General features: G+C 34.1%; 1 protein-coding gene across 4 annotated transcripts in view; it reads left to right on the top strand.

The window, feature by feature from the left end:
• Positions 1–18,065, top strand: part of LOC145277955 (monocarboxylate transporter 9-like) — a 249,000-nt gene that overhangs the window by 171,961 nt on the left and 58,974 nt on the right. For all 4 annotated transcript variants that reach the window (XM_080130064.1, XM_080130067.1, XM_080130065.1 and 1 more), the window contains one exon: positions 6,648–6,791. In XM_080130064.1, the coding sequence (XP_079986190.1) occupies positions 6,648–6,791 (144 nt within the window). The remainder of the gene's footprint in view (positions 1–6,647; positions 6,792–18,065) is intronic.

Raw genomic sequence — 18,065 nt, 5'->3', positions numbered from 1 at the left:
AGTTATGTTTTTATCTGTTTTTAGTTATGTTTTTATCTGTTTTTAGTTATGTTTTTATCTGTTTTTAGTTATGTTTTTATCTGTTTTAGTTATGTTTTTATCTGTTTTAGTTATGTTTTTATCTGTTTTAGTTATGTTTTTATCTGTTTTTAGTTGTTTTTCTCTTTTTATCTTTGTTTTTTATTTTTGTTTTTTATCTATGTTATTATCTATGTTTTTATGTTTTTTTAGTTATGTTTTTATCTGTTTTTAGTTGTTTTTCTCTTTTTATCTTTGTTTTTATGTTTTTATCTGTTTTTATGTTTTTTAGTTATGTTTTTATCTGTTTTAGTTATGTTTTTATCTGTTTTTAGTTGTTTTTCTCTTTTAATCTTTGTTTTTATGTTTTTATCTATGTTATTATCTATGTTTTTATGTTATGTTTTTATCTGTTTTTAGTTATGTTTTTCTCTTTTTTTATCTTTGTTTTTATGTTTTTTATCTATGTTTTTATCTGTTTCTATCTTTGTTTTTATGTTTTTTAGTTATATTTTTATCCGTTTTTATCTATGTTTTATGTTTTTTAGCTATGTTTTTATCTGTTTTTAGTTATCATGTTTACGAATATTCAGAAGAAGCGACTCTTCTATGGAGAACTTGTGAGTGGTAAACATCCACAACATAAGCCTAGAAAGCACTGCAAGAATGGTCTCAAAAGCAATTTGAGGGATACAGATATTGATACCGACACCTGGGAAGAAACTGGTTGATCATAGTGCTTGGCAGAAATTGGTAAAAATGGCTGTGGTTCTCTGTAGATTAAGATTATAGAGCATGTAAAGCTGAAAAGGACACTTAGGAGAGGAGATTTAGAATTTTTGCCAGCCAACAATGCAAATTGAGTCTGAAATGTGTGGTTGTATTATCCTTTCAAAGGCAGGGTATGTGAGCCACCTGAAGCCTCACAATAGCAGACCATTGTCATTCAATGTTCCACAGCGACCTCCTAGCACAGTTTGTGTAATATGCAATGAGGTATGCTGCTCTACATTTGGACTGGAAAAGTACATGGTTATGCACAAGGACAATATTCATCACCCGGATCCAATCAATGCTGTTAAAACATTGAACTTGGTGTGTCATGTATGTTATCGTCCCTGTAAGTCAGCTGCAGGCCTTCAAAGTCACCTGAGGACACATGAGAGGATACTTAATGCAGAACATGAATCTTGAGACGGCAATCATCTGTGAAGATGCGGCAATTGTCATCTGGTTTTCGCTATACCGTATTACCGTATATAGTTTTATGTTTGCATCGATACAATATGTAGTTTTATCTTATCTAAACTATATTTACTTTTTATATTTTTATCTATACTGTATGTATTTTATCTTGTCATTTAAACTATATGCATTTGTTTTTTTGAGCTTCTGTTTTAAAGAAGAATTATCTAAGGGAGATAACTCCTATTTACTAAAAAAAACAAAAAAAAAAACAGCATTGCCGAAACAGTTTAAGAAAATTAAAAAAAAAAAAAAAAAAAAAAAAAAAATTATATCACATATTGATCCCTTTTGGTTTTTGTTCTCATGCCAAAAGACATATCCGGAAATTGTTGGAGAGCAAGACTGAGAAGTTCCACTTTCATGCCATGAAATATCTTTGGCAGAAAAGGGAAAAAGGGAGAAGTATCCCCCCCCCCGTATAATTATTACAATAAGGGATCAATATGTGACATTTTTTAAAATTTATTTATTAATTTAAGTTTTGTAGTTTTGACATTGTTACAGTTTATTTATTTTTGATTTATTGTTCGTTAATTAAGAAGTTTAATTATTTTATTACTTAACATTTAATTTAAAACGTTTAATTATTTTGTTTACTTAACATTGTTCCATTTTAGATTAATTTGTTTCTAACTTGTTTCCTTTTTCGATTGATTAACTGATTATAATTGTTCATTTGTGTATTAATATTTTTCATTTGTATTTATTTTTATTATTATTCAAAAATTTGTTTTTGTTAATGTGTTACATTTTCGTGAACTGTTTCGGCAATGTTTCTTTTCTTTCTTTGTTTTTTTTTTTTAGCAAATGAGACTTGTCTCCCTTAGATAACCTTCCTCTAAAACAGAAACGCCTATTTTTTTTTTTTTTTTTTTTTTTTTTACCTATACTATATCCATGTTTATTTTGTCTATACTATTAGCAGATGTACCTGGTGTTGCCCTGTATTAAACGTAACGTTAAATTCCTTTTAAAAAAATTTAAGTAAAAAAAAAAAAAAAACCCAGAAAAAAACGAGACATCTGCCTGGAAGCATTGTTTTTTTCTATACAGTTCATTTCTTGTAAGTAAAAAAAAAAAAAAACACAAAAAAACGAGCTGAGATTGAAACCAAAATCTAAAGACAGTGAAGTATGGTAACCATTAGGCCAGTTTGCCACGGTCGTTAAAAGGTGTTTTCAAACATACCTATTCTTAACATAACGACGCTGTTATGTGAACGAATCGCGCATGCACAGTCGTGAAACAGTTGATAAACAGATAAAAATTCAGTGACTCCTAAGTACCAATTTTCAATTTTGCCTCCTAAGCAGCCCTTTTTTTCTGAATGAAAACCGACTAAAAAGTTTTCCACATATCTGAATACCTTATATACCAAATTTCAAGTCTGTTGATCAAAAATTCGTTGCGTACATAGGTTGAGAGCTATCCTCGCACACACACACACACACTCGCTTTTATAGCTCAAATGATAACGACTAAGGTTGGAGTGCTATATGCTTTGGTTTCGATTCTAGCTGATGACATCCAAGTCATATATATATATAAATTTTGAAATAACTACAATATGTTGGGAACAATATAATATCTAATAAGCGATAGAGAATTTAATATAATAATAAATACGAAATCAGCATTAATTAAAATATCATATTTAAGTATATTGTACAAGTGGGAAACACCTGGCGCCTGACTAGTTTAAGCTAAAAGTTAGTTTATGGTTAGTTTTTTCAGTGTATGTTAAAGCTATGTTAGGGTAAAAATGAAAAAAAAAACCGTTTTGGTTACTAAACAATTCTCTATCTATTTAAGAGCCAGGTACGTCCAAGGATGGAGTACTGTTGCCACATCTGGGCAGGAGCTACTAGAAGCAGCTTATCCTGCCTTAACAGAGTTCAAAATAGACTTCGTAGCCTAGTAGGGGATGCCCTTTTCTCTTCCCTGCAACCTCTTTTCCACAGAAGAGATGTTGCGAGGCTGTCTCTGCTTTATCGTTATTTTCATGGCAAGGGCTCGTCTGAGCTCCAATCTATGGTCCCTCCTTGCCAAACTTTCATGAGAAACACTCATCTAGTTGAAAACACTATTAATTATTTCCCCCATTCTTTATCTGTGCCTAAAACTAAACATAGATTCTATGAACAAAGCTTCTTTCTTAGAACTGCACACCTGTCGAACTGTCTTCCGTTTACCTACTTTCCAGCTAACTACAATATGGGCGTCTTCAAGTTTAACATAAACAAGTTCTTGATGAGCCGTTCTTAAGTAATCCAATTTACCAAATTTCCACTACTGATGCTTACTATGATATTGTCCCACTCTTTAACCCTTATCCTCGAATGGCCTCTGTGCCTTGATTAGTGGTGACTCCTATGTAAAAAAAAAAAAAAAAAAGTTTGATTCATAATGTGTAGATTGTGTAGTAAAGTTTGTGAACGGTTATTATCATTTGTTACTTGAGTAAAAACGAGAATTTCCCATCATTATCATTTTATCTGTCAAGTGGCCGATAATTACAGAATTAAAAAGATGCCCCCCCCTCTTCCCCCCAAAATAAACAGTTTAAAAATTGTTTTTTGATAGAAATAGTTCATTGACCTCAAACCCTCATTAATATTTAACACAGGGGGGGGGGGAGGGGAAATTCAATTGGCTGATAAGACACGAAACATTTCGTAATGTGTACATTGATTGTTTATTGAAGTTCACTAAAAGGCGTTATCGTCACTTTCACTTAGCCAAACACTGGAATTTATTTCCCTCATTTTTTTTGTCCCCCCCCCCCCGATAAAAATTCACCCTTGTCCGTTCGTCTGTCCACACTTTTCTCAACTATGCCTTGGAATTTTTTGAAAATTTGCACAAACATGATACATGATATGAGTAAAAAAGTAACAGAACGAATTTTCTGGGAAAACTTCAGCCCCCCCCTTCCCTAGGGGTGCCTTTTGAGTTAAAATGGCTAAAATTTACACTTTTGTGCTTATTAAAAAAAATTGAATTAGATTTTTATAAAACTTTCTGAAAAGTTGTAACTAACTGATTTCTATATAATTTTGTTTGATTATACTTCGCAATAACTTTTGGGTGCATCCCAGGGGCTCTTTTAGGGCTAATAAAAACATTGTTGCATGATTCTGAACTCAAATTTAAATATGTTAAGGCCTTGGGGACTTTTGGGGCTAAATGGCGAGGGGGGGGTCAAATAATGGTCTTAGTCATTTTTTTTTTTTTTGCATGGTGCAAAACCCAAATTAACATATATTAAGGCCTAAAACTGCATTGTTTGTTCATTTTCACCAGAATTTGATGTCCCCTGGGTACTTTTGGGGCAAAATGGGGTGGGGTGGGGGGTTAAATGCTGAACTAGATTTTTTCCTGCCTCGTTCACTGTGCACTCACGGGAGACCATGCATGCTTCACTTTTTTTCTTTTTTTTTAATTGGTCGCTAGTTTTAGAATTGAGAAAAAAAAAATACATACAAAAAATTGAAACCGTTCATTCCTCACACCCTCATTCATATTTAAGACGGAAAAAAATGAAATTGGTTGACAAAAACAGGAAAGCATCACTACATCAATTTTCCTGTTAGTAAATTGAGAAATTGATTATGATTTTATGTTAAATTAATATCAGAAACTGATCCCTCACTTTAAAATGTAAAATATTTAGTTCTATTTCATTGTAATTTTTTCTTTTCTTTTTTTTTTTACATGGTAGTCACCACTTAGCAAGGCCAGGAAGCCACTCGGGGATAAGGGTTATTGTATGTACAGTAATCAATGCGATAATATCACTGTAATCGTTAGTAATGGAGATTTGGTAAAGTGTCTTCCTTAAGGGGGCGGTTTATCAAGAATTTGTTTATGTTGGACTTGAAGATATCCAAGTTGTAGTCAGGTGGGAAACAGGCAAACAGAAGAGAGTTCCACAGGCGTGCACTTCTAAGAAAGAAGCTTTGTTCATGGAATCTGTTTTGATTTAGGCACAGATAAAGTGCGGAGAAAATTATTGACAGTGGTTTCAGCTAGACGGGTGTTTTTCATGAAAGATTGGCGAGAGGGGCCAGAGATTGGAGCTCAGACGAGCACTTGCCATGGAAATAACAATAAGATAAAGGCAGGCTCGCAACGTCTCTTCTGTGGGAGAGAGGTTGCAGGGAAGAGAAAAAGGCATCACCCACTAAGCCACAAAGTCTATTTTGTACTCTATCAAGGCAGGATAGGCTGTTTTTAGTAGCTCAAGCCCAGATGTGGCAGCAGTACTCCATCCTTGGATGTACTTGGTTTTGCAATAGATAGAGAATTGCATCAGCAGTGAGATATATTCTGGAGCGGTAGAAGAGTCCTGCCATTTTTCCAGTGACCTTGGCAACAGACTTGATGTACATATTCCATTTCAGATCAGGAGTAAAGGTCAATCGCAGAAGCTTCTCAAAACATGGAGCCTCCCCAAGACGAGAGCCATCCATTTTAATTGATGCCAACTGGGGATAAGAGCGTTGCTGATGTAAAGATAGGAGCTTGGTTTTAGATGTATTAAAAGTAACCAGCCACCTTTTCCCCCATTGTACCACACACTCAAAATCAGAGCAGAGATAATCAGAGAGAACTTTGTCATTTGAGGCCTTTGATGTGTTGCCATAGATGGTCGTGTCATCAGCATAGATTTAAACGAATGATTTTAGTATGTGCTTTGGGAAATCATGAAGAGAGTTGGGCACAGGATTGACCCCTGAGGGACTCCAGCATTAATACTGTGGGCCTCTGATTTCTGCTCATCAACCACTACTCTCCTGAGCCTATCAGAGAGAAATGATTTAATAATTGAGAAAACATTTCCAGTTATATTGTAGCTGGAAATCTTTTGAAGTAGACCTTTGTACCTACCTTATCGAAGGTCTTTGATATGTCAAGAGCAATTACCCTAGAAAGGAAGCCTTTGTCGAGAGATTCACTAATCCTATGAGATATAACCGTTAGCACAATACATCGGTAAAAACTATGTTTTACGAGCTGAATAAACATGTTACATTTAATAAAAACACAAAAAAATTATCCAGTTAGGTAGAAAAGTAACTTAACTTGTCTTTGATAACATTTATTTGTTATATATTTGTTTTTGTTTTTTTGTTTTTTGACAATTTTTTCGAATCTATGTGTATAGTAATACAAACTCGAAATATTTTTAAAACTAAAAAAGTTTAAAAATTTATAATTTTCTGATAATTATTGAAATGAGGGGAAAAGATGAGATCGTTTTATTCTGTAAAAAGATAACGGTTTTTAAATAGTGCTCATGGACATTTTTATAGGATTCTCCCTAAATTTATTGACAATTGACAGCCTGTAATTTATATTATCTGCTTTTCTTTTTAAAGGTCCACTGATCAGTGCTTTCCTGCCATTCTTCAGTCACAGGCAAATAATTATAGCTGGTTCCCTTCTAGGAGCCGTTACCATTTTTGCAAGTGGCTTTGTTTCTTCAATAGACCTCATGATTTTCACTTTTGGAATTGGTGCAGGTATAGTTCCACTGTTTCTTTCTTTCTTTTTTTTTTTTTCTTTTTTTTTCTTTTTTTTTTCAGGTTTTTATTTTACTAATAAGGGAGGTAATTGTGGTCAAGTAAATAACGATACTTACGACCTGGGTGTTCCAAGTTCGAATCCAGTCTTCAACAACAAATCACTTTCACTTAGAATGTTAGCAACTTTCTCGTCATCCCTCCCATAAATACTCAATGTATTTGTCGAAAGAATTATGGCTAGAAAAAATATCAGGGCAACCAGTGCCAACACTAGATTCTTTGGAGTCGTACGATACGATGATGATGATGATTTTGCTAATAGAATATCTGATAAAGGTTAAAGGTCACGATGACAGAAGAACACAAGAAAAAAATTCTTTATAGGCTACAAATGGTTTTTATGTGGCTTTTTGTCATCTTGAATGAGGAATAATTTTTACTTAAAACTCATTTAGTACTATGCATGTAAAATTGAGAAAAGCACACTTGAAATGTATAAGCATTATGTGAATAAGCCATAACAAACTAAAATGGCGACCAAATTTTATCTGATGTCACGTTTATCTAAAAACGAAAAATGTTTTTCTCACTTTTACATGCATAATACGAAATGGTTTTGGTAATATTTAACACGAATAACAACATAAAACCATTTGTAGTCTAAATGCATATTTTTCTTGTATTCTTCTCTGCCTATAACTTTTAACGTTTACCGAAGATTAATTCACTGGTGAGATCTCATTGAAATTCCACTACATTTTCTACATTAATTTGTATAATCTGTATATTAATACTGTAGTACCTTTAATATACGTATGTGTGTCACGGTTTTCAGGTTATAAATTATTATTCCTATTTATTATAAAGGAAGATAGAAGGTGATAACATACTACAGACTTTAAATTATTAGTATTTAGTTAGGCTAATTTAACGTTTGTAGTATTTTGCCATTGCTTACCAAGCCCGAATGCCATTCGAGGATGAGAGTTAATGGTTGTAAGGTGGTAGTGAAGTAATCCTTAATGTAAACTGGGTAGAATTTGTTTATGAGGACGACCTAACAGGAACTTGTTTACATTAGATTTGAAGGCTACTATGTTGTATTCAGCCGGGAAGCATGCCAGCGGAACAGTGTTCCAAAGGTGGCAGTTCTGGGAAAGAAGCTCTGTTCATGGAATCTGCATTTACATAAAGGCACAGATAAAGAGTGGGGAAAATCGTATGTAGTGGTTTCAGCTAGTCGAGTGTTTTTTGCGCAAGTTTGGCAAGCAGAGACCATAGTTCAGTCGAGCACATACCATGAAAATAGTGATAGAGCAGAGACTGGTGACATCTCTTCTGTAAGAAAGAGGTTGCAGGGAAGAAAAAAAGGACATCACCTACTAGGTTTTGAAGCTGGTTTTGAACTCTATCAAGGCAGGATAGGGCGTGCTGAGCAGCTCCTGCCCAGATGTGGCAACAGTACTCCATTGTAGGGCAGTGCTGGCTCTTATACAGATAGAGGATTGCATTGGGAGTGAGATACTTACTGGAGCGGTAAAGTGATCTAACCATTTTACCAGCAATCTTGGCAACAGATTTGATGTATGTGTTCCATTTCAGATCAGGAGTGAATATCAATCCCAGAAACTTGTCAAGACACGGAGCTTCCTCAAGACTGGATCCATTCATTTCAATTTGGGCTAAGTGGGGAGGAAAGGAGAGAAGCTTGGTTTTCGATGTATTAAAATTAACCAACCACCTTTTTCCACATTACACCACATTCTCAAGATCAGAAAAGAGAATCAGAAAGATTTTTGTTATTGCTGGCTTTTGAAGTGTTGCCATATCCTCCTCTTTAATAAATAGGATCTCCCAATCACCGGGAACCTGCATCAAATTTTTAATGGAACTCTTCATTCAATTCATGGGAGTGGCATGCTCTCGCCCCGTCAACCAGAAGTTTAAAGGAATTTATAATTGTATTTTAAGTATCACTACATTGGAAATTGAACTTTTCTTGGATTTAAAACCATATTTAATTTCAGAAGAGTTTCCAATGAGTACCTATTCTGTACAAGTCTTTGAGATAAAGAATTTTTAGTAGGTAACTGTTCTGTGCAGGCCCTGGACTTTATAATTTTGCCGGCAGAGAGTAAAAGATTCTTCCCATGTTGACACGAAATTAATTATGTTCTGGAATGCTCAAAGATTCAATATTTTTATGAAGCAATTCTGGTTTCTGATTGGTTGCTAGCAGAATGTGGCTTAATTTGATTCGTCAGTTCCTATCGGCCGCGTCTATAAGTAGGATCGCCCAACTTTCAGTGATCATTCCCCTATTAGATATCAAAAATATTGCAAGAACTTTAAACCTCCAGAAATATTGTACATCTAAAAACAAGAATAAGATTAGAGCTGCCAGAGTTCATGCTAGATTTGTCGGCAAGGACCCATGGCATAATGGATAAAGAACTTGGTAAAATTCAATTGCCAGTTACACTCTTCTGGAGATTGAAGTTTCAATCCTTGGTGGAGCGATGCTCAAAATACAGTTACGAATTACTTAAAACTTGACTGATGAAATGAGAGCATGCTACTCCAGCGGAATTTAATCTGTTTGACATTTCATGAAGATTCCAAGATTCGGCAAGATACACCTGAAGAAGGTTGGAGGTTATCTCAACCGAAATGTTATGAAAATAAAGCTCAAAGTAAGAACAGTTATTCGAATAATCCAAATAATACAAATTTTCAATCTTCATCTCAAAAATTCAAAAACATGACAAATGTTTGTATAAATGGTTTTCTCGTAGAAAAATGTGCCAATTCTATCTGGCAAGTTCATTTTAAATAGAGCATAAATAGATCTGAAAATGCTGTTCTCTTACCCCCCCCTGCCTCATCCGCACATTACTACTTATAAAAGAACATGCTTGTCGAAGTAGCAAGCTATATCCTGTGATGACCGTTTTCTTTTCAAAAATGAAAAGGCCGAAGTTTATTTTAAGCAAAATCAATTCTTATTTGGAGTCATGAAGGTCGTATTATTGTAGTTAAGTTACGAATTTGTAATATTTTTCTTTTCTAGATGTAAGTGCTAATATTATATTTATTTCAGTTTTTAATCTTTATCTTTATTTCATTGTTTTCTTAATTGTGTAAATGGTTTTCTTGTGGAAAAATGTGCCGATTCTATCTGGCAAGTTCATTTGGAATATATATTGCTTTATCTTTTTATAATGAATTTTTCTTGTCCATAAATGTTGTTTATATTTTCCAAGTTGATATCATAAACAGATTAGGCAATTGTATTCATCTTCAGTTAGTGAGAGGGGAATCTTTCACCATACTTTTCCCTAAATACGCCAAATGGACTTTTAAGTACAATACTTAATATTTTTATAATGGAGAGTAGACAATGCATTGTGGATGCGTTATCAGCAGCTCCCGTTACTCTCACTTCTTTTTATTTGTCACTCAGTCCTCATATTTTAATGAGTGATTTTTCTGACAAAGGGAGAAGAAAAAGCTGTATCCTAGGTTGGCAGTATTTTGCGTGAACAGCCGCCAGAGATGTTGGAAATTTTCTGTTTCTATGTCTATCCTTGTAGCCATGTCACTAGTAAGGGTGCTGGAGGTAAACGTTTTATCTGGGCTGACGTTATCTGCCTGATAGTCAGGGACCTGAATATTGGATTAAGTGGTGATGCCTATGTAAAAAAAAAATGTTTATAACAATTTATTATTGGATGAAGAAAATCAATGCAAAATCGCTATTTTTTTTTTTTTTTACGGGAAGTTCAAATTTTGTATTTTTCCAACAGAATGTCTTTTTTATGAACAAAACTTCAAATGGTAAAGGAATATAATCAAAGAAACAATGATTTTTACAAATGTTTTTCAGTTTATTTTTTCATTTTTTTTTTTTTTTTTTGTGGTACTGTTATCTCTTCCGAATTGGACAAAAATCTGATTAAGATATATATATATATATATATATATATATATATGAAGACAAAGAACTTGGTTTAAAATTTTTGGTTCCACTCCACATAATCACCTTTAGATTTTCAGCCTCTAGCTATTCCATTATCCTGTTGTAATATTAAACATATATCTATCTATCTATCTATACTCCTATAAATTCGTTTTTTTCTTTTTTGTGTGTGTATTGATATTCATATTAAAAACCCTCTTTTTTATTTATTTAAAAAGAAAATACAACCTTATTATATATGGGTTGTGGAATTGCATTCACTAGCAAAAGATCTAGCCTATTTGCATATTCTTTTAAACACACTCACCTTAATTAATTCCCTATTAGTTTATTCGGATTTCTTATGGGATGATCATATTTAGTTAACTATTACGTGTAATTATATTAATGCAGATATTCTACATAATTTATACTTGCATAATATTTGTGTAAAAAGTTTATAGTAAACACAAAATTATTTACATATATATTTATGTATACGTATATATTTTTATTTAACAAATTTTACCTACCAAACTACTACTAGAGGTTTTGATCTACACAGGAAACTTCATATATAAGGTATTTGAATCCATGCAAAACTTTATATTTAGGTTTTACCCAGGAAAAATCGGTGCAAAAGTGTGAAAATTAAAAAAGAGAAATTTGTCAGGTAAAAGTCGAACGCCGGCATTACGAATGCATAACGTCGTAGTTATTGGTTCCTGTTTTAATTTTTAGCCTTGCATTATATATGTCTTCTTAGCTCAGTCATTGACGACAGAGGCAAAAATAAATTGTGAGCTGAACGTTTTGGTTTCGATTCTTGGTGGTGACACATGAGTCTTTTTAAAAAAAAAAAAAAAAATATTTTATTCATTACTACGTATTGTGTCCAATCTATCTATATCCATATATCTATCTTTCTATTTATCTATAAAAGTGAAAGTATCTGTCTGTGTGCCTGTCTGTTTACATTTCCCTATGCAATAACTCTGTCAATTTTCAGTCTACAGACTTAAAATTTGATATACAGGGTATTGAGATTTGGGAAAGTCTTTATAATCTGTTTTCGGCCAGAAATTTGGCTGTTAAGGGGTCAAAGTTCAAGGATTTAACCTTTCAGAACTCTACCAATCTACTCCGACAATTTTGGGTCTAAACACTTGAAATTTTAGATATAGGCTCCTTGGACATTGATCTAACTTAATAACTTGATTTGAGCCCAAAACAATAAATGTGAAGGGGTCATAATAAGGGTCAAGTTAAAAGAAATGACCTCTGCGGTCTCTACCAAATTACTCAGACAATTTCTGGTCTAAACATTTGAAATTTTACATAAAGGGTATTCAGAGATAGGGCAAGCTTTTTAATAGGTTTGCGTCAAATTTTTAGTTACCAGTATATAAATGTATGTATGTATGTATGTGTGTTTGCATGTCTGCCTTAAACTTTCAATAGAGGCGACGGATTTTACCAAGATGAGTATCGTTTTAAAGTTCGACCTTTCATATGACAAATATCGAAAAATTGGCTAAAAACATTAATATCTTCCCTTTCAACTAGGCATTTTTCTACAGGGGGACGGTCTCTTTTTTTGCCGATATTTTTTAAAGTTATCCTCTCCTTTAAATTGTCTAGCCTTAACTTTAAAAAATGTCGCTTCCGGTTTCGCGGTGGTCGTAACAACATAAACGTTAGGTTTTACCCTGTTCTTTTCCTCCTTTGCGGTACGGGTTCGAGCCTGCCTTCCTACTACCACTTTTTTTTTTTTTTTTGCTCAACATACACATGCAAACACCCGGGCAACGCCGGGCTGATTGCTAGTATATATATATATAACTGAACATGTGAGTGTGTGTGTCTGTGTACATTTCCCTACGCAATAACTCTGTCAATTTTTAGTCTACAGACTCGAAATTTGATATACAGGGAATTGAGATTTGGGAAAATCGATGTGATATGGTTTCGACCAGAAATTTAGCTGTTAAGGGGTCAAAGTTCAACGATTTAACCTTTGAGAACTCTACCAAACTCCTCCGACAATTTTGGGTCTAAACACTTGGCATTTTAGATATTGGTTCCTTGGACATGGATCTAACTTAATAACTTGATTTGAGCCCAAAACAATAAATAATAAGGGGTCATAATAGGAGTCAAAGTTTAAAAAATTACCGTTTTTTTGCTCAGCATACACCTCCAAACACCCGGGCAACGCCGGGCCGAAATGCTAGTATATCTATAAAAGTGAAAGTATCTGTCTGTCTTTCTTTCTGTGTACATTTGTCTACACAATAACTCTGGCAATTTTCAGTCTACAGACTTAAAATTTGATATACAGGGTATTGAGATTTGGGAAAGTCTGTATAATCTGTTTTCGGCCAGAAATTTGGCTGTTATGGGGTCAAAGTTCAAGGATTAAACCTTTGAGAACTCTACCAATCTACTCCGACAATTTTGGGTCTAAACACTTGAAATTTTAGATATAGGCTCCTTGGACATTGATCTAACTTAATAACTTGATTTGAGCCCAAAACAATAAATGTTAAGAGGTGATAACACTGGTCAAAGTTTTAAAAAATAAATGTGAAGGGGTCATAATAAGGGTCAAGTTAAAAATAAATTGACCTCTGCAGTCGCTACCAAATTACTCAGACAATTTCTGGTCTAAACATTTGAAATTTTACATAAGGGGTATTTAGAGATAGGGCAAGCTTTTTAATCGGTTTGGGTCGAAAATTTGAGCTTCCAATATATAAATGTGTGTATGTATGTTTGCATGTCTGCCTAAACCTTCCGACAGAGGCGACGGATTTTCACAAGATCAGCATCGTTTTGAAGCTCGAATTTAGACAACAAGTTGGCTAAAATCATTAATTTCTTCACCCTCAACTGGGCACTTTTCTACAGGGAGGTGTCGCTTTTTTCGCCGATATTTTCGAAAGCTATCCTCTCGTTTCGATTGTCTAGCCTTAATTTAAACCTACATCACTTCCGGTTTGGCGGTGGTCGTAACAGCAAAGACGTCACATTTTTTCCTGTTCTTTTCCTCCTTCATGGTATGGGTTCGAGCCTGCCTTACTAACACCTTTTTTTTTTTTTTCCTCAACACACTCCTCCAAACACCCGGGCAACGCCGAGCACCCATGCTAGTATATATATAAAAGTGTAAATGTCTTTGTGTATTTGTGTACATTTCCCTACCAAAACACTCTGTCAGTTTTCAGTCTAGAGATTCGAGATTTGACATAAGGAGTATTGAGATTTGGGAAAATCTTTTTAATTGCTTTTCGACCAGAAATTTGGTTGTCAAGGGGTCAAAGTTAAACGATTTGACCTTTGAAGCCTCTACCAAACTCCTCCGTCAATTTTGGGTCTAAACACTTGAAATTTTAAATGTAGGTTACTTGGACATAGATCAAACTTTTTAATTTGAGTTGAGCCCCCAAAAAATAAATGTTAAGGGGTAAAAATTTGGGTCAAAGTTTTAAAAAATTTGACCTTTGCGGTCTCTACCAAATTACTCAGCCAATTTCTGGTCTAAACATTTGAAATTTTACATAAAGTGTATTCAAAGACAGGGCAAGCTTTTTAATCGGTTAGGGTCGAAAATTTGAGCTGCCAAGGGATCAAAGTTCAAAAGATTTTACTTTTGCGGTGTCTAGCAAACTACTCAGCCAATTTTGGGTCTAAACATTTGAAAGTTATACATAACAGGTATTCAGACATGCAGCAAGCATTTTAATCAGTTTTGGGGCGAAAATTTATCTGCCAAAAGGTCAAAGTTGAAAGAATTGACCTTTGCAGATTCTACCAAATTCCTCCACCAATTTTGTATCTAAAGACTTGAAATTTTAGATGTAGGTAACTTGGATATGGGTAAAACTTTGTATTTTATATTGAAACCAAAATAATAAATGTTATTGCGTATTAAAGGGTATTGAGATTTGGGAAAAACGTTTTCATGAGTTTTCGGCCAGAAATTTGGCTGTTAAGAGGTCAAAGTTCACTGATTTGACCTTTAATCTCTACTAAACTCCTTCGTTAATTTTGGGTCTAAAGAATTGAAATTTTAGATTGGACATGGATCAAACTTTATAATTTGATTTGAGCCCAAAACAAATGTTAAGGGGTCAAAGTTTTAAAAAATTTGACCTCTGCGGTCTCTACCAAATTTCTCAGCCAATTTTTGGTCTAAATATTTGAAATTTTATATAAAGTGCATTCAGACGTAGAGAAAGCCCTTTAATCTGGTTTGGCCGAAAATTTGGCTTCCAAATGGTTAAAGTTGAAAAGATTTAACCTTTGGGGTCTCTAGCATACTATTCAGCCACTTTTGGGTCTAAACATTTGAAATTTTACATAAAGAGTAGTCAGACATGCAGCAAGCTTTTAAATCAGTTTCTGGGCGAAAATTTGGTTGCCAAGGGGTCTAAGTTGAAAAAGTTGGCCTTTGCAGACTCTACCAAACTCCTCTGCCAATTTTAGGTCTAAACACTTGAAATTTTAGATGTAGGTTACCTGGACATGAGTCAAACTTTTTAATATATATATATATATATATATGCACATAAAGTTATGAACAGTACATAGGGCCCAAACAAAGCCAGGCTGAACTGCTAGTATATCTATAAGAGTGAAATTGTCTGCGTGTGTACATTTTCCTACCAAAACTTGGCATTGTTTCCAGTCGTCCTTGACTTCTTCTTGCCACTGGACTCAAACAACGCAGAATCTGGAGAGGTGTGGTTGAGGATTGCACAACCCTTGCCACACACCATACAATCACATGCATAGCTGCCCCTATAGGGGGTATCCTTTGTCTTTCTGAGACTGAACGGAGGCATCGTTGAATTGCAAAAAGGAATGTTTTGGCTAATCTGCGACGGCAATTAGTGACTTAAGATAAGCATATGATATCAACGGGTTCATCAAACTTTAAGCAAGCTTTCTTTGCAACATCAATTCGAAAAAGTAACATTTTTGTATGTGCTAACGTTGTGCGCTGCTAGTATTGTGTTTTTGTGAAAAGTGTTCTACTGATCTTCATTACTATTGATGAAACTCTTGCCACTTTTGAAGTGAATAGTATCAGTAAGTAAAGAATTGCCTTTTAGAAAGGTTTTATTAACTGTAAAATACACGTACGCTCTTGAAAGGATCGAGCGGGAAAATGAAACAGAGGGCGCTTTTATTATGAATGTCAATCCCAAGGGGGATAACTCTTAACAACAAATTAAATCATAACATTTTCCCCGTCCTAAAGTATTCAAGTAAGGGGTAATTAATTATAGACAAATTTTTTTTTTTTTTTTTTTTTTTACAATCACATAAGAATCATTTTATTTACAAATAACATATGAACCCAAACTGCAGTTTTTTCAGTATTTAGTCACAAAATCCTTATATTTACTAGGGAATTGTCGAACTCGGGACGACCTCCGCACAGATTGGCAGGAATGCTGATTTTCAGTATTATATTTTAGTGAAATCTGATTTTCTTCAAGATCAGACGATTGATTTTTGTCTTCCTCATGACCAATGTTTTCATTAGTAGAAGGTTCAAATAAAGTCTCTGAAGTAGTAGGATTATTATTAGAGTTTTCTTCATTTGATGAGTTTGGAGCTAAGTCTCGAACGTTGACAGTGGTTTCAGTACCAGAAGGTAGTTGAACATAAGCGTAGTGGGGGTTGACATCTATTAGGGTGGCAGGCGTTACAGGAGGGTCATGTTTACTTGTTTTAGTGTGGTTTCTAATATATATTGGGCCTGGTTTAACCCAAGAAGGAATTGAAATTCCGGAAGCAGATTTACGACTATATTTAAATAGTCTATCATGGGGAGTCATATTAGTGGCAGTACAAAGTAATGATCTAATTGAATGAAGTGCGTCCGGTAGTATGTCTTCCCAATAAGGTAGTTTCATTTGATTAGAATGTAATGTTGTTTGAATGGCCTTCCATAAGGTACCGTTGAGTTTTTCAATCTGTCCATTACCTTCAGGATGATATCTACTTGTTTTAGAAGTAGCAATTCCTTTTTTGTGTAAAAAATCCTTTATTTCTCTTGCTAAGAAATCAGAAGCACGGTCAGTATGTATCATGTCAGGCAAACCAAAAATTGAAAAGAGTTTGTTTAGACAGTGGATAATGGTTTTGCTTGTCATATCTCTGCAAGGAAAAGCGAAAGGAAAACGGGAATACTCATCAATTAGAGTAAGTAGATATTTGTTGCCATGTATAGAAGTAGGTAGAGGGCCTTTAAAATCAAGATTTAATCGTTGAAAAGGTAATATGGCTTGAATGAGAGTCCCTCCATTGGTATTGGCGAATTTGGGTTTCAGTAATTGACAGGATGAGCAAGAGTCAGTAATATTCTTAATTTGATCCAAAGTAAAAGGGAGGTTCCTCGTTCTTATAAAATGGCTTAGTCTTGAAACACCAGGTGACATAATTGTTTATGTAAATCACGAAGATCTTGTAGATTGTAAGTAAGAGCAGAGATGCGAGAGAATGTGTCAGCAGCAATATTTTCAGGTCCAGGTCGATAAACTATAGTGAAATTGTATTGGGATAATTCTATACGCCAACGACATATTTTGTCATTCTTAATTTTTGATTTTCTTTTATTGTCGAATATGAAGCTGATGCTCTTCTGATCTGTGATGACTTTAAAGTGCCTGCCGAGTAGAAAATGTCGCCACTTACGGAGAGCTTCTACAATAGCGGCTGCCTCTTTTTCTACTGCATGGTGCTTAATTTCGTTAGTATTGAGAGTTCTTGAAAAAAATGCAATAGGACGACCTTCTTGATTTAGTGTTGCAGCAATGCAATAGTTACTAGCGTCCGTTTCTACTTCAAATTCTTTATTTGGATCTACCGTTATTAAAGTGGCGTCTTTTAGATCATTTTTCAATGTTTGAAAAGATTTTAATACAGATGGAGGTAGTGGAAATTCTTTGTTTTGATTTAGTAATAAAATTTTATCAGAAAATTTTTTAATGAATTTGCAGTAATAGGAAAACATTCCAACTATTCTTTTTTGAGATTTAAGATTCAGCGGAGGTGGCATTTCGAGTAATGGTTTTAGTCTTTGATAATCGGGAGCTATTTGATTATTTTCTATGGTGTAGCCGAGTAGAGTAATAGAACTAGAAGAAATTATGCTTTTATTTTCATTTAAAGTGATGTTATATTGTTTAGCAATTTTGTAGAATTTTTGAAGATTGTAATCGCGTTCTTCTTGATTTTTTCCACATATAGTTACGTTATCAACATACACAAAGGTATCGGTTAGATTTTCTTTTTCTATA

The sequence above is a fragment of the Euprymna scolopes genome, chromosome 6 (assembly GCF_053919585.1).
Source record: "Euprymna scolopes isolate OS-2025 chromosome 6, ASM5391958v1, whole genome shotgun sequence".
NCBI classification, from domain to species: Eukaryota; Metazoa; Mollusca; class Cephalopoda; order Sepiida; family Sepiolidae; genus Euprymna; species Euprymna scolopes.
Note: the sequence above shows the minus strand (reverse complement) of the source record. Positions and strands in the feature narration are given on the sequence as shown.